This window comes from Quercus suber, unplaced genomic scaffold (genome assembly GCF_002906115.3).
Source record: "Quercus suber isolate HL8 unplaced genomic scaffold, Cork oak 2.0 scaffold_307, whole genome shotgun sequence".
Lineage (NCBI taxonomy): Eukaryota > Viridiplantae > Streptophyta > Magnoliopsida > Fagales > Fagaceae > Quercus > Quercus suber.
This window is the reverse complement of record NW_027069763.1, coordinates 755,687-776,112: the sequence shown is the minus strand read 5'-3', so window position 1 is coordinate 776,112 and position 20,426 is coordinate 755,687. Positions and strand designations below refer to the sequence as shown.

At 32.1% G+C, this 20,426-nt stretch overlaps 2 protein-coding genes across 2 annotated transcripts; both read right to left on the bottom strand.

Moving 5' to 3' along the window:
• Window positions 1-7,285: 7,285 nt before the first annotated feature.
• Window positions 7,286-9,247, bottom strand: LOC111992664 (ferritin-like catalase Nec2). The gene is made up of 3 exons (XM_065782611.1): window positions 8,916-9,247; window positions 8,385-8,610; window positions 7,286-7,654 (listed from the first exon to the last, which is right to left on the bottom strand). Exons 1-3 carry the CDS (start codon window positions 9,245-9,247, stop codon window positions 7,286-7,288), a joined length of 927 nt encoding a protein of 308 aa, XP_065638683.1.
• Window positions 9,248-17,540: 8,293 nt separating this feature from the next.
• Window positions 17,541-19,436, bottom strand: LOC112021516 (MDIS1-interacting receptor like kinase 2-like). Its single transcript, XM_065782608.1, has one exon. It carries the CDS (start codon window positions 19,434-19,436, stop codon window positions 17,541-17,543), a length of 1,896 nt encoding a protein of 631 aa, XP_065638680.1.
• Between the last annotated feature and the right edge of the window lie 990 nt (window positions 19,437-20,426).

The window sequence follows — 20,426 nt, the reverse complement described above, 5'->3', positions numbered from 1 at the left end:
AAATGCTCTCTCTCTCTCTCTCTCTCTCTCTCTCTCTCTCTCTCTCTCTCTCTCTCTCTCTCTCTCTCTCTCTATATATATATATATATTGTTACTAAATTTTCATGCACCATGACTCATTAAATTTTTTTGCAATAGCATTCTCATTTGCAAAATTTGGATGATTTGGAGTACCTTTTTTAGTTGAGACATTTAGGCATAATGGGTAAGTTTCCGTATGTGTACCAAATGACAAAGTTTGGATACAATTAAACTTCAAATATTTTCTACAAAGTGGACCTTAATTTTTTGCCTAATTGTTCCAAGTCCTAACTCATAAATTTTATTTTTGTAGTGGCACCTTTATTTGCCTTCCACATCATTTAATTGTCCTCTTTTATTTTGTAGGTTAAGTATTCATTTATTGTGATAAGCTTGGACTTTTTTTAGAAAGGTGATTGCTTGGCTTGAGCGTAGTAAGTAATTTTTGCTTAAAACTTTGTACTTGAAATGTTAATAATTGTGTTGGGGTGGATTATTGAGTTTGAGCAAGCGGGTGGCTTGCATGGTGCTATAAGGTGGTTTACATTCATATTGGAAGTGTTTGACAAATATCCCATATTGCACGACAATGGCTTTTATTGTTTTATTCTCATTACAGTTGTGCCGCTTCCAATACGTGCTACTCGCGGTGCTAACAAGTACTCATTCATTTGGAATCTCCTTGAAAATCACAAGATTGAATTGCCATTAACTAGTTTAAATCAGCCACTTAAGAAGGCAGGGAGGAACTTCACAGATTGGTTGGGTACAATTGCATGAAAACCCCATTTGTGCCCAATTAAGTATAAAAATTGGACAAGAATGCTAGATGAATTTAAGGACAAATATGGGATCTTGTTTAGGTATTCAGGAAGTTATAGACTATATGTGTATTATTCTATCTTGTACTGAGTTTTACACAAATGTTTAGCTTGATATGGATTTCACTAACTAAGCTATTTTAGTCAAAATGGATTTTGCCTGAAGAGCCTACTAGGTTGAAGGCAATGAAGAATAGGACATTGTCCTCAATTGCGAAATCTTGGAAGAACCACAAGTCATCTTTGAAGAAGTATTTCCTAGGAAGAGGAAATAGAGCACGAGTACCACCAGATGTAATTTTTGAAGATTATGAAGACCTTGTTCAGTATTGGAGTTTACCAAAAACGAAGGTATTATTCTATATTGATATGCTTTAATTGTTCTACATCATCATCATAACAAGAACATTCATATGGATATCTTTATTCTATATTGAATATCTACCATGAAAAATATATTCAAATAATACTTTGTTTAATATGTAATTTTTTTGAATGTAGGAGCTTGCTTTGAAAAACAAGAATAGTCGTTCCAAGCAAACAAATGTACATACTGGTGGTTCAAAAAACTTTGCTTCATACGCAGAAGAAATGGTAATGACTCAATAATTATCTTGTAAATGACTTATTAGATTGTTCTTAAGTTTGTGTGAAACCATTATTCCCAATTAAATAAATGAAATGACCATAATTTAGGTAACAACGCTTGGGCATCCTGTAGAACGTGCAAATGTATATGTAAAACTCCATCTTCATAAAGATGGTACTCCTGTTAACACTATAGCAGAAGGAAACATTTTAAGTAATATCATGATTTGCTAAGTGTAATATTGAATCTATTAACATTGTTAATTTCTAATATGTTATTGTGTTCAAATTTTGAATATTAGGAAAAAATCAACGAACTGTTGAGTGAGTCCTCAAATCGTGTGCAGTCATCCAACCTTACTAGTAGTATTGCATGGGCACCAGATGATGTATATGCTCAAGTGTTTGGTAATGAGTGTAATGGTTGTGTTCAAGGTGTGGGATTTGGCCCAACCCCAAGTATGCATCCTGCCAAGAGCACTCCTCCAATTGTTCAAGTAAGAAGCTAAAAAAGGGATGCTAAAGTGACTCAGTTGGAGAATCAAGTGGCTTCTTTGACAGAGAAAGTGAATCGTTATGAAAATTTGGAGGAGCGAATGACCCAATTGATGCAACTAGTGCAAAATCAACAAAATCATTCTTCAGAAGCTAGTCCGGTATTAAATTTTAATGTTTTAAGAATGTATTTGGTTTTTAAATTTTTTAAGTATGGAAACTATTATTTTGCTACTCGAAATGATTTCTTTATGAACTTATTAGATACTTTAATTTGTATTCAGGGTGGTTTCAATTTAGATCATCCATCTCCAACTCCTTATAGATCACAGGCTGCATCCCATCAAGAAACTAGCATATAGTGGTACATGCAGTGTTTTAAGGACTCCATGGGCTATTACATAGTTGTTTTGAACAACCACAATTATTTTGGAACTATTATACTTTGTTTATAATATTGCCATAGTTTGGGTGGCTGTTTTTTTTTTTTTTTGGTATAAGTAGACAAGTGTTTTGTTACAACCACATTTATTTTGAAAGTATTGTACTTTGTTTAATATTGTCATAGTTTAGGTGGTTGTTTTTGTTTTGTAGATAGAAAAGTATTTCGTTCAATTCAAGATGATACATGTATTGGTATTAAACATATATATATATATTGACTCTATGGTTAATGTGTTATTGTGGAATATTGATGATCAATAGATATATTTGATCTATTACAAGCTTGTGTTAGTTATTGTTGAATTTTAAGCAGGTTTATATAGCACTAAAAAAAAAAAGTAGTTTTTGCAACGTTTTAAAGACGTCACTAAAAGTAAGAGGAAATCCTTTTTAGCGACGCCTTTAAAACACTGCAAATAATCAATCATATAGCAACACTTTAAAAATGTCACTAAAAAACAAGAGAACAAATGCTTTTGCGATGATTTTTGAAACATCACTATAGGTGTGATTATTTGTGACATTTTGAAAACGTCACTAAATGTATTTTCCTACATTATATACGAAAATGTTATATTATTTAGTGACGTTTTATAAAACGTCACTAAAAGTTCTTGAACGCCAGTACCAATGTGGCTGAGAGTGACGTCACAGTGACAATATATCCATTGTGGGCATGACAACTAGAAGGCACGGGTGTGGGTCCAAGGCTGCCACACCCGTATCAGACTCACGACAACGTGGATTTGGATTTTTTTTTTTTTTTTTTCGATTCATGCCGATTCTGGCCGGCTGAAATACATGTTTAAAAAATAATAAAAATAAACTTGTGAGTTGTATTCTAATTTATGAATATCATGGTTTGGTTATTATCTACTATTACTCTTTTTTTTTTTTTTTTGAGCGAAATATGATAGAAATTTTATTAAAAGATAGATACAAGTGTACTAGTGTACTAGTGTAACTAGATAACTTTAGTGTTGGGGGACAACAAGTAAGCAAATTGTGATGTCCTAATAAAGTAAAAAAAATGACCAAATATACCTACATAGTGGCAAGAACTCATTCCACCACTCTTTGCTGCATTTAGGCGTTGATACTCCTCTAATAGGCCCATTGTGCTATCAAAGATATACTTCGGATGTACTTGTGTCTGCTCAAAATAGAACCTATTTTTGGCATTCCATATCATCCAAGCCGTGATTGCCCACTTTTCCAACTTAGATGAGTAAAGCTTCTTCTACAACATTTTGAACAGAAGGAAGAAGTCACCTGCTTCATTGCTACACTTTTGGATTGTCCCTTTAAACAGAGCCCATATGTTTCGCGCCAGTGGGCATTCCCACAACACATGATTGGTTGTCTCGCTATGGTGGTAGCATAGCTTGCATCGTTCTTTGTCGCTGATCCATTTTTTGTGGAGGTCCTCCCTTGTGGGTAAGCATCTTATACATGCCTTCCACAGAAAAGTACGTACCTTTGGTGGCACATTTAGCTTCCATATCCTCCTCCAAATGGACCGTGTGCATGCACCGATGAGTGTTCTTCTATTACTCTTAAATTGGTATATATTTACAATTATATGAAAAAGTATGCTTAGCAATATACAGAAAATATAAATAAAAATATTTTTAATAATTTTTTAATCACCCCACCCCGTTGCATCTGCACCCTACTTTTTCCAAATTTGTCAAGTCCTGCACTTGCACCTAATCCGAATCTAGAAACACACCTGTGCTTCATAGCATGGTAGTCATTCAAAATGAAAATGGCCTCCACAAAACTGTTATAAACAAGAAGATGTGCCTTCACTGCAAACACACTATACATTAGAGTCAACACCCAACAACAAACATACTTCAAAGACTGTAAATATGATTGCTTGTGAGAACCTTGTCACCTTTTAAAATACTCCCAAAAGCTTAATCAGCGACCTGTCTTATCTTTTTTTATTCATCAACAAGTACAGTGACAAAATAAATCTTTATTAAAAAAAAATGACAAAAGAAATCGGATGAATAGAACTAGTTCCACTCCTCTTGATTTCAGGTTTAGTATCTCTAATTATAAAAATTGACACGGATGAAAAGAATCAGAAATGACAACCAGAACAAATTGTACTGTAAATCATCTTGAGAGCAATATAAATTCTGCCTTCTCACAAGTTCACATGGATCACAAAGATAGTTCACGGCACTTCATAATCAATTCAAATCAATTATCTAGTTTACTATGTGGAAGTGGAATTAAATACAATATAAATTATATGTACTACTTTTTTTGTTTTACTCTATACTTCGCTAATAATAATTTATTATGTATTCATTTTTCTTTCTTCATAAAATAATTAAAATTTAAATGGAAAAAAAAATGTAATACATGACAAGTTATGACTTGTAATTAGTAGAGTATTAAGTCGAACTAAAAAAAAATTAGTACAAAGGATTTTTTTGAGGAGTACAAAGGATTCATAATTGAACCAAATCATATGTTTTCAATTTTCAAGGTTTGGGGCGCAAAAGGTGTTGTTGCTCATAATTGGCCTAAGGCCCTAAGTGTATTGTACTAGCCGCTGGGTTATATCTAGGGATTAAATGATCATGCGGTGTTCTACCCAAGTAAACTATGAGTCAGTTGGGTCTAAGCTAAATCCAGGCCATACACATGCAAGAAACACACAAGATTGAACTAATTATGCTTCCTTGGCCATTATATTATACTCTTTAAGAACGGATCAAGCATGGAAAGAGGTGTTGACTTGACGCCCGATTGTCAGTTGACCAAAACTATGATAGGAAATCTTTCAAAATAATGTATGGTTACTCTTAAGAAAGAAATTGCTTATAGGGTGTCCACGAGTCAAGTATGGGTCTGGATTGAATAGCTTAACTATTAGATATATCATGGCCTTAGTGACCTAAACCATTTCATGGCCCTAGAGGCCCAAATCCAAACCAATTGTAAGCTCATACATAGTTATCAAAACACTAATCGTATCATAAATCGATTTTTGATTTTTTCGTATTGTGTATCGTAAGGTACACAAACACTTAATAAAATTTATAAAAAATTGTAGAGATACATATATAAATGGTATATTCACTATAAATTTTAAATATATTCAACTAATGACTAATTTATTCATCACTTATGAAATAATATTTAACAAACTAACTAAATAAATCAAACTAGCATCTGTTTATAACATACACATTCAAATTGCTTAAATTCAAAAGTGATAATATATTACAAATGACCTAAAAATAATAATTTATTTTCATCATATTGCCTAATAAACTCAATCTAACTCAATGCTATTATCATGTTTACATTTTGCAAATTTATTTCTTCATTAAAATTTTCTTCATCGTCATTAACATTTACTATATCTTCTTGTTCTTTTTATTTTAATAATTAAAATATATATATATATATATATCTCTTCTTGGCATTCTAGTTTCTTGGACTCATAACAATAATGACAAAAATTAAAAATAATTATATTGTCAATTAATATCTTATTCATAGTATAGAAAATAAATTTGCAAATATTAAAGTGAAGTATAAGTTTGTACTGTATAGTCCAAATTTTATAGGTGAAAGAGGGGAAAAAACTTATGAATATGTTATTTTATTAGGCCAAGTTAAGCAACCTAATAATTTTGTGTTAAAAACAAATCTAACAAGTTGTTGGATTCAAATAAAAGTACAAATTTTAACAAAAAATCTCATTTTAAAGCATTTGTCTATGTATCGTATGATACATACAATTTTACGATATGATACGATTCATCCGATACATACATTGTATCATACAATTCATGAGCACTTATAATATGCCGATACGATACAAAACTTTTTACACATAATACAATACGTATCATACAATATGTATCGCGTATCGTACGATACTGACAACTATGAACTCTTAGAACAAGCAAACTAACCCAAACTTAATATAGGTTTAGCCTAAAAAAATTTAGAATATAAACTCTATCCATTACGCTCATTTTAAAAAAAAACAAATTCAAAGGCAAAGTTTTAGCTCTCAAGGAGTTTTTGCTATGTACATAGGCCATTAAGCCAAACCACATTAAAATTTTTCTTACACTCCTTATTTACTCTCTCATCTCTTTCAATAATTCAACAACTATTACAAGTAGCATGTTTTGATTTTTTTTTTTTTTTTTTGTGGAATTAAAAAAAAAAAAAAAAAAGTGGGCATATGCATGTGGTCACAGTCCCTTGTCCCCTTAAACCCTGTTGATAAATGACATTAGACCACCTAATCATAGTGGGATATGGACTGCTTGAATCCATAACACCCAAACTTGCATGTGTAATGAGTCACGATAGCCTCCTACCACTAACCTACGCCCTCTAGTACTAGTGCACATTTCAAGTATAGACTCACTAAAAATAGTGGTTATTTGGTACATTTGATGGTCTCAAAGTCTGGTCAAGCATTTGTTTTTATACTATTAGGTGTTATTTTGCATAGGTCATTTTAACCTCTCTCTCTCTCTCTCTCTCTCTCTCTCTCTCTCTATATATATATATATATATATACACATATACATATATATAGGGTTGGATCAAGTTATTGCAATGATAACTTCAATGCAATAAACTATAAGTTCAAAATTTTTGTTGCAATAGATTGCAAAAATAATACACTCCTTAGTCCTCACTCAATCACTCACTCAGCCACAAGCACTATTACTTCACTCACAACACTTATTCTCTCTCTCTATCTCTCTCTCTCTCTCAACTACAAATGGTTTCAGGCTGATCCAAAGCTAATTGTGAGTGGATCGATTACAATGGCAATTGCCATATGTGCTTACAAACCTTCAAAACTATTTCGGAACTGAGGGGTCATTTAAGGACTCACAACCAAATGAATTTCAAATGCTTCAAAGGTAAGATCTGGCAATGCGACCATTGCCTCCTTTTGGATAGAATCCACCGGGTTTTTTCTCATCACCAGAGCCATACACAATCCTCAATATCTCTTCTGCGGTCCTGTCAAATGCAACAGAGTCTGCATCTCCAGCAAGCACGTTTCCATTGATCTTTCCCTCAGCACCTTCAGCTAGAGGAACCACAAGGCCTTCATCTTTGTGACCTTGATGTCCAAGCCTATCTCTTAGTTCTGAAAAGCGATTTGTAAACTCTCCCACAGTTATTCCATATGGTGACACGATCTCCTTTGCATGCTCGTATAGGTATGCTCGAATAACAGCATCTTGGCCTGATTCCACGCCTAAGAGGCCCGCAACAAGCTGAACATATACAAGTCGACATTGTTAGAATAATGGTTTGATAATTTTTGGACAAGTAGTAATTTATTATGATATTAAAGTAAGTGTTGTGAATGTACTCCTGTTTCTGTGCTCTACTGATCTACTTCTCAAATAATAAAAAGGGTTAGGTTTACATTAAATTCGATGTACCTTTTATCAACGTTACACTACTCAATAGCTATATATATCAAATGTAAATTTTGAGAAATCCATTGTTAAATAACATTGTCTCCTTTTATCTTATATGTATGCAAAACATAAAGATGATCAGAGATTAATTATTATCTTATTTATGAAATGCTTAAAATTCTTTTTTTTTTTTTTTTTTACTTTAAAAATAGTTAGAAAAATGATATTGCTAATTAAAAAGTAAATTATATCTAGTTGATACCAAATTTGGCTTGTACATTAAAAATATAGAAAACATATATAATTCAATGATAGGATTTTTAAAATTTTAATATAATTAAAAATTATTAGGTGAGTTATTTGAAATATAACTTGATTATGGACCATTAAAAGAATTACAAATTTCATTTGTCAAGCTTTATCATTTCTTAAAATAATAAAAAAATAGTTTATTCTACAAAAAAAAAATGGTAGTATATAACTATATAAATATACACACACATGCGCATAGAAGCAATAGATTATTGATACTGTCTGTTTTGTAGAACATTACTATGGATCAAGTTTAAATCTTGATTACCCTTCTAGAACTGGGGGCTTTGAGTTTTGGAATTGTTCCAACATAGCCAGTAAGTCCAACATAAGGAATAAGGTAAGATGCAAGGAGGAAGTGAACTCCACTGGAGTAAGGATTAAAAGGTGGGGACAACTTTTTCCCTATTGCAGCATCAACTGTTTTTGCAAATGATTCTTTACTTAAGTCTAATAATGGTCTTGGAAATCCTTTGACGACTTTTTGAATGGCCCTGCATCAAGAACTTAATAGTTAGTACCATGATAATTTTGATTATAAAAAAAGTACCATGATAATTTTTTTAAAAAAAATTATAGCTATAATAGGATTTAAAGTATATACATTATGATAATTATGATAATTGTTTATCATTATGTTAAGTCATCAATGTGTTTTTATTCATATAGGTGGTATTTAAACCCAAATCCCTTATTTAAGGCCAAAATATTTATCAATCAAACTAACTAGAACCCATTAGCCATTAAACCCAAATAAAAAAGCCCAAAAGAAATTGAATAATGATTTTAAAAGAGAAACCTCAAGTGTCCAACTTCTTGGTAAGCAAATTGTAGGATAACATCTTGAGTAAAATGATCTAAATCTGCCTTTTCAGCACCAAGGGGTGTTGGGCCTCCCTTGGTTAAATTTGGAGCAAAATTATCTAAGCCATAACCCAAAGCACCATACAAAAAGAATTCAGCTTCAAAGAATTCTAAATTTAGAGGAAATTCCAAGAGATCCACGTCTGCTTTTGCAAAACGTCTATGGTGATGGTCTATGGTGAATTTAGAAGAATAAATTTTGGGGAGGAAGAAGAGGGAGATTAGTAAAGTGGTGATGGTGGCTGTGCTAGTTGCAGTTAGTGCCATCGCTTTTTTTTTTTTTTTTTTTGGGTAGGCTATTTTTGCTAGCTAGCTAGTGGTAGATATGATTTTTTTTTTTTTTTTTTTGAATGCCCGTGTTTTTATTTATATATAATCTCTACATAGTTATATTTAGCAAAATTCCATCTGGCTAAGTAACATTATTGTTTATATTCAGAATAATGACATTGTTTGTATCTAGAATAATACGATTCTATATAGATAAGTTAGATTGATGATGATGCTATTGTTTATATTTAGAATAATATGGACATTGTCTTTGCATGGTTAGGTGACTGTTCAATGCGGGGTGATTTGAAAAGGTAAAACTAATTCTGTATTATTTGAGTTGTGAACTTATGATTTATTGATGCTAATGTGGACTTTGTAAGAACCAACTCTAAAAGCTAAATCAGCCCTTGCATCATATATAAAAAATACATAATTTCATAAAGGACATGTGTATTCTAGATTCAAATCCTATTAATACTAATCTGTTAAAAAAAGAGAAAAAGATGGATTCAAATCCTATCAATAACAATTTGTTAAAAAAGAGAGAAATATATGGATTCAAATCCTATCAGTAACAATTTGTTAAAAAATAAAGAAAAAGATATATTCAAATCCTATCGGTAACAATTAGTAACTTTCAGGTCCCATACATGATTTGGTTACCACCAATTGATGGAACAAGTAGGTTATCCCTTACGGTATAAGTCTAATAATAACCAATTCTACCATATTCAGTCAAACCTACTAGATGATAGATTTTGTTATTTTATTTTATTGTTAATTTATGACTTCTTTTAAATGGAACTTAATGGACTTTAGAAATTTGTTCCCATCTTATTGGGACTTAGAGAAATGGACTTCAGAAATAAAAATTCTTAATAACGTAGTATCATAAACAAACATACAATCTTCCTCAAAAAGATACAAACATACAATGGGAGCACCTAAGAGTCCGTTTGGTTGGGGGAGTGGAAAAGTGGGAGAATGGAAAATTAGTAAGAGGATGGCAAAGTGGGAGGATAGAAAAGATTTGGTTTTCCTTCATGTGTGTTTGGTTGAAGGGGTGGAAAAGTGGGAGGGTGGAAAACTCTTTTGTTTGGTTAGAGAGAAAAATGGGATGATAGAAAATGTAATTTATATAAATTTACTATTATACCCTTGTTACATAATTGGTAAAAAATAGATTTATTTGTACTCATTAAATAATATAAAATTGACTAACAATTATATTTTTCAATGAGAAGTTACACGTCCACAATATTTTTCGCAATACTTTCACAACAAAATTTATGTGGAAAGTTGTTACTAGTTTTAATTTGTATCTACTACTGAAATTATTTTTTTACTCACCAATATTAACTAATAACAATCTATTACTTAAAATTTGTTGTGAAAATATTGTAGTAACATTTCTCAAATAGGATCTTTTATTGTTTATATTATTTCTCCTTTTGCCCTTTTCATTTCATCCATTTGTTTTTTTCTTCTTCTTCTTCTTTTTTTTTTTTTTTTTTTTTATGCTATCTCCTCCACACACGTTTATCTCTATCCCCACCCCCTTCTTTTTCTTCTTCTCCCTCATTCACAAGTCTCAGCACATCCTCTCTCTCTCTTTCTTTTCTTCTCCAGCTCGCTCTATGTGTGTGTGTGCGCGCGCGCGCGCGTGTGTGTGTGTGTGTGTTTTTTTTTTTTTTTTTTTTTTTGTCTCTCATTGATTATATATGTTATGAAAATCTACTATTAAAATGAAATAACCCCAAAGTTTTATAATTTGAAACCCTAACTAGAAATAGTTGAAACCTTAACCATTTACTTTTGTTTTTTTGTTCTTTGTTCATTTGTTTGATTAATTTTGTTCCTATTTAAATTTTATTCAAGAATTGGAAGTTGTACTTGTGGGGTTTTTAGTCTTCAAACTTGAAATTAACACCCACAGTTTTTTAAGATATGATTTTTGTTTCCCCTTTTTTTTTTCTTTTTTCTTTTGTTCAAAGTTGGGATTTTGTTCTTTTTTTGTTAGAGACTTAGAGTTGATGCATGTAACTTAAGCTGCTGCGGATGTGTTCAATGTTTTTGCTTTTATTATTTAGTAAAATTTATACTGTTAAAAATCAAATAAACTCCCAAGTTTTATGTAAGGTTGAATTTAATCAACCATCTAATTGGCTTTATTCCGTGACCAATTTGCTTGTAATTTAGCACTTAGTAACCCTGTATTTAGGTGGGAAAATTGTAAGGGTAGTGTGTGAGAAGATGTGAAGAAAAGCTCAAGAGTGTGNTAATTACTAATTAGGTATTTGTAATTAATTAATTTATAACTCAAATGATGGAACAAGGAACTTTTTTAAAAAAAAAATTATTTCAAGGTGAAGATATATATATATATATATATATATATATAGAAAGTATATTACATAGTTCAATAATTGTCGATGGCTTGGCCAGAATGTACAAATTATTTTATAATATTTTTACAAATTGTTGATTTGACAAATTTTTACTAGTTCTTATTTGAATCCAATATTGTTATCACTTTTTTACTTATCAATAATTACTCAACACATTACTAGTCTATAAAAAAAATTGCTAAATAATTTTGTACTTTTAACATTTTCAATATAACTTTGAAAATTAAAATTAAAATTCATAGACTAATTATATAGCAATATAACTATACAGAATCTATGAATTTCCTCTTAAATTATATAGAGAGATGGTTGCCCTCGTTTTTCAATTAAGTGCAAAACGTCGTTGTTTTAGTCCTTTAGATATGGGTCTGAGTGGGCCCAAATCCTGTGAGTCTCTACTGTGAAATGTTTTAATAGGCAGGCTCGTAGAGTTTTGGACTTGGAAAGCCCAGTCAAATTATATATGTTCTCAGAATTTTTATTTTTTATATATATTTTTATTTTGATGGGATGTTCTAAGAATTTTTGTTAAAGAACTTTTGAATTATAGGTTTGGGTTTTAGTTTGGGCTTGGGCTTAAGTCGGTTAGGCTAGGAACCAATTATAATACGAGATTTGAGAGACTTGAGAAGGATTAATATTTAATACAGATAAGTACACTATAAAAGTTTTAGATTGCCTCCGCCCAGTACCATCACAAATCATAGTACTAGCTTTTCCTTGAAGAAAGAAGAAAAAAAAATGCAGTCCGCTGTTAATGCAATACACAGGTAGTCTTTGTCTTTTTATTTTTTATTTTTTAATAAATTTTTTCCTTCTCTCTATCGCTCTCTGTCTATATTTTATTTTCTTAGCAAAAACATACTAGTAGTTAAAGTAATTAAGTTTATTAAGTAAACAAACATTAATGGTTGAGAAGAATGAAAAAAGTTTCAAATCTAGTCGTATTTACGTTAAAAAAAGAAGGTTGAATTCATCAACGAAACAATCATAATCCTATTGGTTGGGGCCGTTATGAGAAAATTTTTCCTTTCAATTAGGACTTAGGAATTTTGTTTTTATTTTTATGGGAATTAGGACTTAGAATTAGAGTATACTTTATTTTTTTTTTTTTTAAAAAAATTAATGTATGCTATTTTAACAACAGTAACATAATTGCCTAGTTTGTAATGTAATATCAATGATCCAGACAATGAATGCATATTTGTATTAAATTTTATTGTGTCAATTTTTCATTTAAAAACAAGTTTAACTTTTTTCATCAAATTAACATTCTGATTTTTTTTTTTTGCCATTGAATAGTTATTTTTAAGAGTGTTCTTTCTTATCGACTCGCACCATGTTTAAATAGTTGCTATGATTCAGCCAAGCAAAAAAAAAAATTGATATGAGTCTCAAAATTATTAGCATAACTTCTTGTTAACTCGTTCAATACACGAGAACTATAACAAAAAAAAATTTATATGATACTATATACTTGCATATTTTTAAGATTAGTCTTCAATACAGTTTTGAAAAATATAACTGGATACTTTTTGTTAGACACAACTACGTTGCAAATTTGTACTCTTACATACTATCTTATAGGAGATTATTTTATTCATCCCAGCCACTCAGAATATTTATGAAAGGTTTAACAAAGAACAAATACAAGCAAACTCTTATTTGTTCATGAAAAATACTTATACATGCATTGCTAATGAATAATTCAATTTTCTTGACGTCTGTAAATAAGGCTTTATTTGTAACATATATATTTCTTTCAGATCTAAATCAGAATGGGCTTATCTTCCAGTACCCTTTCTTAGTTTGATTCTACACAAGTTGTCGGAACCCATATACCATGCTTGGTTTGCTCATGTTTGTAAACAATGGTATCTAGTTGCAAAGGACTACAATAAGGCAAAGCGGAATTTGCATAAGGCACTTCCAGTGCTTATGATCTCCATTAACAGGAACACAAAACAAAGCGAGCTATATATGGGATTACTGAAGGAAAAATATTCAATAACTCATCCCCATCTGTTTTGACTTTACAAGAAGTAAAGTTATTGCCTTTTGTTTTAACAGTAAAAATAGTAAAGTGGGGCCATTTGATTGGTTAATTTAATGGTACAGTACATGAGTGTATTATCCAATAAGTCTGTGGTGTGGACCTGTGGTTTTGTGTTTTAGTTGAGATTTTTATGAAAGATAAAGACGAAGGCAAAACACATATATAACAATAACAACAATGGCAAATAAAACCTTAGTCATCAATTACAATAGGGATTGGTCTGTTCTCAGTTGAACCGGACAGTTCGGTCCGATTTTTAAGACTATAGTCGTGTGTGAAACAATTTAGTGAGCAAGTTACAAAAATATGTGAGTTAGCTTAGGAAATTGGACTCATCATCAAATACAATATCATAATAGTTTGATTGACGCTACTATCTAAAGAGTACAATATATAACTCCACATCTCCTATATGTCATTTTTAAAGGTATCAAAAGTGCATCCTATGATTCGTAATTTTTTAGATCAAGCATATTTTTTGACATTTAACCCTTTTTGTGTGTAGTGTACCACATTTTACTTAGTTTTGTGATACCGACTTTTTTCTATAAGTACACGGATAATTGTAACATATAGACTGGTGGTCAATGGTTATATATAGATATATGTGTGTGTGTGTGTGTGTCCCTCATAATTAATTTTTTAGTGTATCGTCAAAATAAGTGAAATGACATTTAGGTAACATGATCGATTGTGGTCCAATTCTCCCACAATTCTACAACTTAACTAATTTGCTAGGGCATGAAAGTGCTCAAGTCAAGCTACACTAGGTACAACACGAACAAAGTGTTCTATGGTCAACCAATGGTACAATAAACGACAAGAAATTGAAATTTTAAAAATAATCTATGTTATGTTCTTTATATTAAACCAAAAACAAAAGGCATACATGCACTATGCTAAATAAATAAATGCATAAGTAATGCATGACAACAAGAATGTACAAAGGCTCCTAGGATATTGATGTGGAACAATATGCAGGTTGAGGCGTAAAAAAAATGTCCTACTTTAAATGGGAAGTACTCAAATAGCGACAAATAAAATGATACTCAAGTCTTGGGATCCTTTTAATTTGCATCCATGTAGCAAAAGTATTTGGCTATGAAGGTGAAAAGGCATGGGTTCTACATCGTCTATAGAGAGGCTGAGAGGAAATAACATTTCCCAAAAACTGTGTTAAAATTTAAATAACTCAAGGCTTCTAATAACTAATTAAAGTCACATGATCTTGAAACTTCAATTTTAAAGAGCTCATCCTGAATCTTTCTCTTGATCTTGAAATGCAATATTTTGACACTACAAAACTTACAATTTGACACAATTATATGTATGTGTGTATATATATATATATATATATATCCAAACTAAAAAGATCCTCGAGCAATGTATTGAATATACTTAATATATATGGATCAAATAAAAACTCTTTCTAGTTTTATTAGCGCAATTCTCAATTCTGCATTTAGACTAATACAGCTTGCAAATAAACATAATACAGTAAAACAAGATAAACAATTTACTAGAAGGGATTATATGTGAAGAGGTAGGGAAATGACAATTGGAACACAAACAAAACAAGCTATTAGACAGTTGAGCCTCCAAGATCAACTACTTCTCCTAATGTGATTGTGAATAATGTATTTGGCAAATGTGGTTTTTGAGTTGAAAGCTCTTGAGAAACTTGTTGCATTGTTGGGCGAGATTGGGGAATAGTGTGCAAGCAAGCAATTGCAATCTTTGCAATGGAGAGCACTTCCCTTGAAACTTGATTTATTGGAAGTGAAAGGCGTTGGTCCAACATATCTTTTAATAGCATATCACAGGTTGTAAATGTTGTTGACGAGAGAGATGAGATCAGATCTCCAAGATGCTTTCCCCTTATTATTTCTAAAACCAACACCCCAAAACTAAAAACATCACACTTCTCATTAATTTCCATTGTGTAGGCAAGCTCTACAAGGAAAAATAATTAATCAAGGTTATAGCAACACCATTATTAGTAATAAAATCTAAACACTACTTGAATTTGACCCATGCATAAGAAAATTGTAAAATATATCAATTTTATTGATATCATATGATTGGAACTTGGATCCATTCACAGGACTTATGCATTGAACAAAACCTTTAGCTTTATGAATTGGCTAAAACAGGGAGGGACATGTGCTAGTTTCTCATTTAATTTTATTATCTTTAGAATCAAAGGTATACTGCATGATACGTATGATATACTACTACATTTACTACAATCAACTTAAAAACTGATTTTCCTTTATAAAAAAATTACTAAAAAAAATTTAAAAAAAAAAAAAAAAAACTAACTTCACAACTTTAAAAAACTTTAAAAACTAGCTGAAACCAAGAGAGGGGGGGGAAGGGGGGGGACATGTGCTAGTTTCTCGTTTTATTTTATTACCTATAGAGTCAAAGGTATACCATACTACATGTTACATATGATATACTTCTACATTTACATTAACTTAAAATTGACTTCACCTCAAAAAAAAAAAAAAAAAAAAAAAACTAACTAACTTTGCACTTTTTAGTCATTTCTAGAACGAAACATAATAGTTGATTAGTCTGCGACTTGATAACTTGTCTATTATGTGGTAAAAATGTAGCAAAATTTGTATTAAGTGACAATTGAGCATATATTAGAATTATTTAAAGGTTTACATCCAAAACAAAAGAACCTTGCAAGTGGCTATATTTTTTTTTTCTATATGAATTTATTTCTACTATGGACCAATCATGGAATAAATAATAATTAATCTTAAACTAACTTTAAACAAACCCTACAATTTTAACAAAGTTAAGTGGCTTACTCTATAAGTACATAGACCTGGGTATGAACTTTTATAGGTAATAACAAGAAAATAGTTGAAAATCTTAGAGTAGTTGCCTTAGATTTGCTAAAATAGCATAAGGCCTAAAATTTTGCCAATAAAACTTAAAAAACACCCTCATCTGATTATGAATCCATGTGACAAAATAAGATATTGCTATCGTGCTTGTCCAAATTTAAAAGGAACTGTTGCTTATGCATTTTATTATTTTATTCAATTTTTGGTTGGTAATTATTGTGAGTGAAGAGAGGGAAACAATTTAAGAAAATTAATATTTTAATAAAATATAGTATAGAATAAATAATTAGCAATGGGTGTTTTGAAAAGTAGTTAGCTAAAATAAAAATAATTAATTTTTTATTCTAAAATAGGTTGTAATAACTTGGGAAATTGGTTGTTTGGTGTCCATGTCCACCGTTATAGATGTTCTCCTAACTTATGCTTGGAAAAAATTTTAAGCTATGATATTGGGTGCTCCCTACATGAGCTTGGAAAAATTTTTATGCTATAGACAACAACAAAGAAACTAACTTGGAGCCATGTATCCATAGGTGCCTGCAAGTGACGTCTAGTTGGATGAATCAGGCTTCAAAAGCCTAGCAGTGCCAAAGTCAAAGATGTGAGCCTCGTATTCTAGATCCAATAGAAAATTCTTACTTGATATATCACGATGAATTATAGGAGGCGAGCAATCATGGTGCATATAAGATAAAGCATTTGCCACTCCTTTTACCACATTGGCTCTCTTAATCCAATCAAATGTTTTTGCTCCCTCCTCACTGTTTAATAACTTCACCAAGCTTCCTCCTTCCAAAAACTCATAAACCAAAAGAGTGTTTTGGATGCGAACAAAAACCGTACAACTTTACAATGTTACGATGTCTTATTTCTGTTAAGGCATGAATCTTGCTCACGAAGGCTATTTGATTGGATATCTCGCCATCGGGTAGTGGGTGAAGTTTCTTCATAGCAACAACCTAGCTTGCTTGCAACTCAGCTTTGTAAACACTTCCAAAACCTCCCACTCCAATGCAATATTTGGAGTTGAATTCTTCTGTAGCTTCAATAATGTTCTGGTAGACCATTTTCCCATCATAACTCCATATTGCAAAAAGATTATCGTTATGCACTTCTCTTGGCTTGTCCTTTGTTTTCTTCACTCTTCGGCAAAGAAGAAGTGAAACTCCTACAATGATAAATATAAAAAACAGTTTGCCCAAAAGAGAGATTAAAATTATTACCACAAATTGGTTGTGCCTCTTAGATGGAGGATTAGGAATCATTTTTGGGCAAGCCTTCAAACCAGTAACATTACCACACAAGCCTTTGTTATTTTTCAGTGCTGCGATTGGAGCCTTGCGGAAGGCCGTGATGTTAGGAATAGGACCCTCTAACTCATTGTAGGATATATCAATGGATGTCAAGCTTGCACTATCACCAAATGTGGATGGGATGGAACCTCTGAGATTATTGTGAGAGAGATTCATTGTTTCCAACTGTTTCATACCTCCAAGCTGTCGTGGTATATCTCCTGCCAGGAAATTATGACTAAAATCAAGACTTTGAAGAGACTGCAGGCTTCCTATATCAGAAGGAATGCTTCCATGGAGTGTATTTCTACTCAGATTCAGGAACAACAATTTTGAGCATTGTCCAAGTTCTTTGGCGACTAAGCCATTAAGATTGTTTACTGCCAAATTAAAATGTGTTAAATCAGATAGCATTCCAATTTCTGAAGGAATGTTACCTGAAAGTTTGTTGTCGTTCAAAAGAAGTTCGAGCAATAACTTTAGAAGCCCCAATTCCTTTGGAATATGTTCCATTAGATGGTTTGAAGAGAGATCAAGGACTTGTAGCATATTTGCCTCACCAAGTTCAGGTGGTATCCTACCAGAAATCTTGTTGTTGGAGATTTTTAGGCTTGTCAAGTTATGGCACTGCCCCCACTGCGATGAAAGTTCACCATATAGATTATTACCACTCAAATCGATATAAATCAAGTTTGGACGAATGCTAAAATCTTCAGTTATATTTCCTGTTAGTTGGTTTCCATCAAGCCTAACTCGAACGAGGCTACTACAATTTTTCAAGCTTTCTGGGATAGGGCCTGTAAAACGGTTATCAACGGTACCAAAACGTTGTAGTGCTCCAGCTTGGCATATCCGTTTAGACAATGGCCCAGTAAAATTGTTGAAACTTAGTTCCAATTTTATGAAATTGGTAAGATTATTCATTTCGAGTGGAAGAGAACCACTTAGTTCGTTCGTGTGCAAAGATAAAAAGGCAAGCTTGGTCAAATTTCCAATTGTGGTTGGAATTGATCCAGAAAGGTTGTTTTGATGAAGTGTAAGATCAGACAATTCAACCAAATTTCCTATGGAATCAGGGATTGGACCAGTGAGTCTATTACTTGGTAATTGAACTACCCACAGATGTTTAAGCAATCCTAATTCCTCAGGAATGGAACCAGAGATACTGTTGGAATAAAGGTTAAGTTGTTGTAACTCGCTCAAGTTTCCAATGGAAGAGGGAATTGGACCAATGAGAAAATTAGATGACAAATCAAGTTGAGTGAGAGATCTCATCATTCCAACTTCTCGGGGTATGGAACCAGAAAATTTGTTGTTTAATAAGAATAGTATGGTCAAGTTGCCCAACTTTCCAATTTCTCGAGGAATAGATCCCGAAAGTTCGTTGTTATGAAGGTAAAGAATGGATAAATTGCTTAAGCTTCCATATATAGCTGGGATGGGGCCTATGAAACTATTTCCATCTAAAGCAAGAGAAAGGAGATCTCTCAATGCTCCTATTTCTTGAGGGAAGGAACCATTGAGTAAATTCTCGGCAACCATAAAATATTGAAGATTTATCATTTGGCCTATCTCGGGTGGAATTCGTCCCGAGATCTGATTTCTAGAAAAATGAAAACACCGCGTTTGGAAAGGTTAAAAATGCTAGAAGGAAATGTACCGGAAAGATTATTGGTAGAGAAGTCGAGATGGGTGAGTTTAGAAAGGTCTCCAATACTATCGGGAATAGTTCCATAGAGCGAGTTTTGTGAAAGACAGAGTATGGAGGTTGGGAAAGGAAGAGAAGTTAAGGTTGTAAAGCGTACCTTTCAAACCAAAACTGGAAAGATTTAGGCGACTGACACCCAATTCCAATTCATCGCAAGTAATTCCAACCCAATTAATGCATGGGCGGTCTCCAACCCACGAAGACAGGAGAGATTTGCTTTGGTTGTCAAGACTAGCTTTCCAGTTTAGAAGAGCTTCTGCTTCCTTATAAAATGCTTTACCTACTTCAGCTGTAGCAGTCACAGAAGAAGTTGTGGAGGAAGCAAAGGTAGCAAAATGGAGCAAGAAAACCAACAAAACTACAAGGCTACAGAACAAGATTTTGAATGCCATGACTTTGGTAGCTGTTTGTGTTACGGAGGGTGTGTATCGAGAGGGGATATTGCGTGTCTGCAAACTTTGCGTGCATGGGTTGATGAGAATTTGGCTACTGGCTTTATAGATAGAATAATCCAGTGCAGCTTCTATTTTTGTTTACTGGTTCTGAATTTTTTCTTTTTTCTTTTTTTGAATTTTACTGGTTCAGATTTTGGTCCTTTGGGAATTGTGGTTGTAATTGGTTAATGAAATACAATTGGAAATAGGAAAGAACGCAATTACAGTGTTACTCCATTAAACGATGAAACTCGAGTAGTCCCTACTACCTATCATTTTATAAATGCACTTTTTTTTCCCTAATTAAATAAATACACCAATTTTTTTTAATAATGTGATAGTTACAATTTACAATAATTGGAGAGCAGACTAGAATGAGGGTGGCTTAATGCATTTGGAGGTCTAAGGTGA

Excerpts from the sequence above, each read along its gene's own strand:
- LOC111992664 (XM_065782611.1), bottom strand. The coding sequence starts at position 9,247 with ATGGCACTAACTGCAACTAGCACAGCCACCATCACCACTTTACTAATC. Across the intron at positions 8,611-8,915 it reads CAAGAAGTTGGACACTTGAG|GGCCATTCAAAAAGTCGTCA; the intron begins GTTTCTCTTTTA and ends TTCTTGATGCAG. Across the intron at positions 7,655-8,384 it reads AAGCCCCCAGTTCTAGAAGG|CTTGTTGCGGGCCTCTTAGG; the intron begins GTAATCAAGATT and ends GTATATGTTCAG.
- LOC112021516 (XM_065782608.1), bottom strand. The coding sequence starts at position 19,436 with ATGATAAATCTTCAATATTTTATGGTTGCCGAGAATTTACTCAATGGT.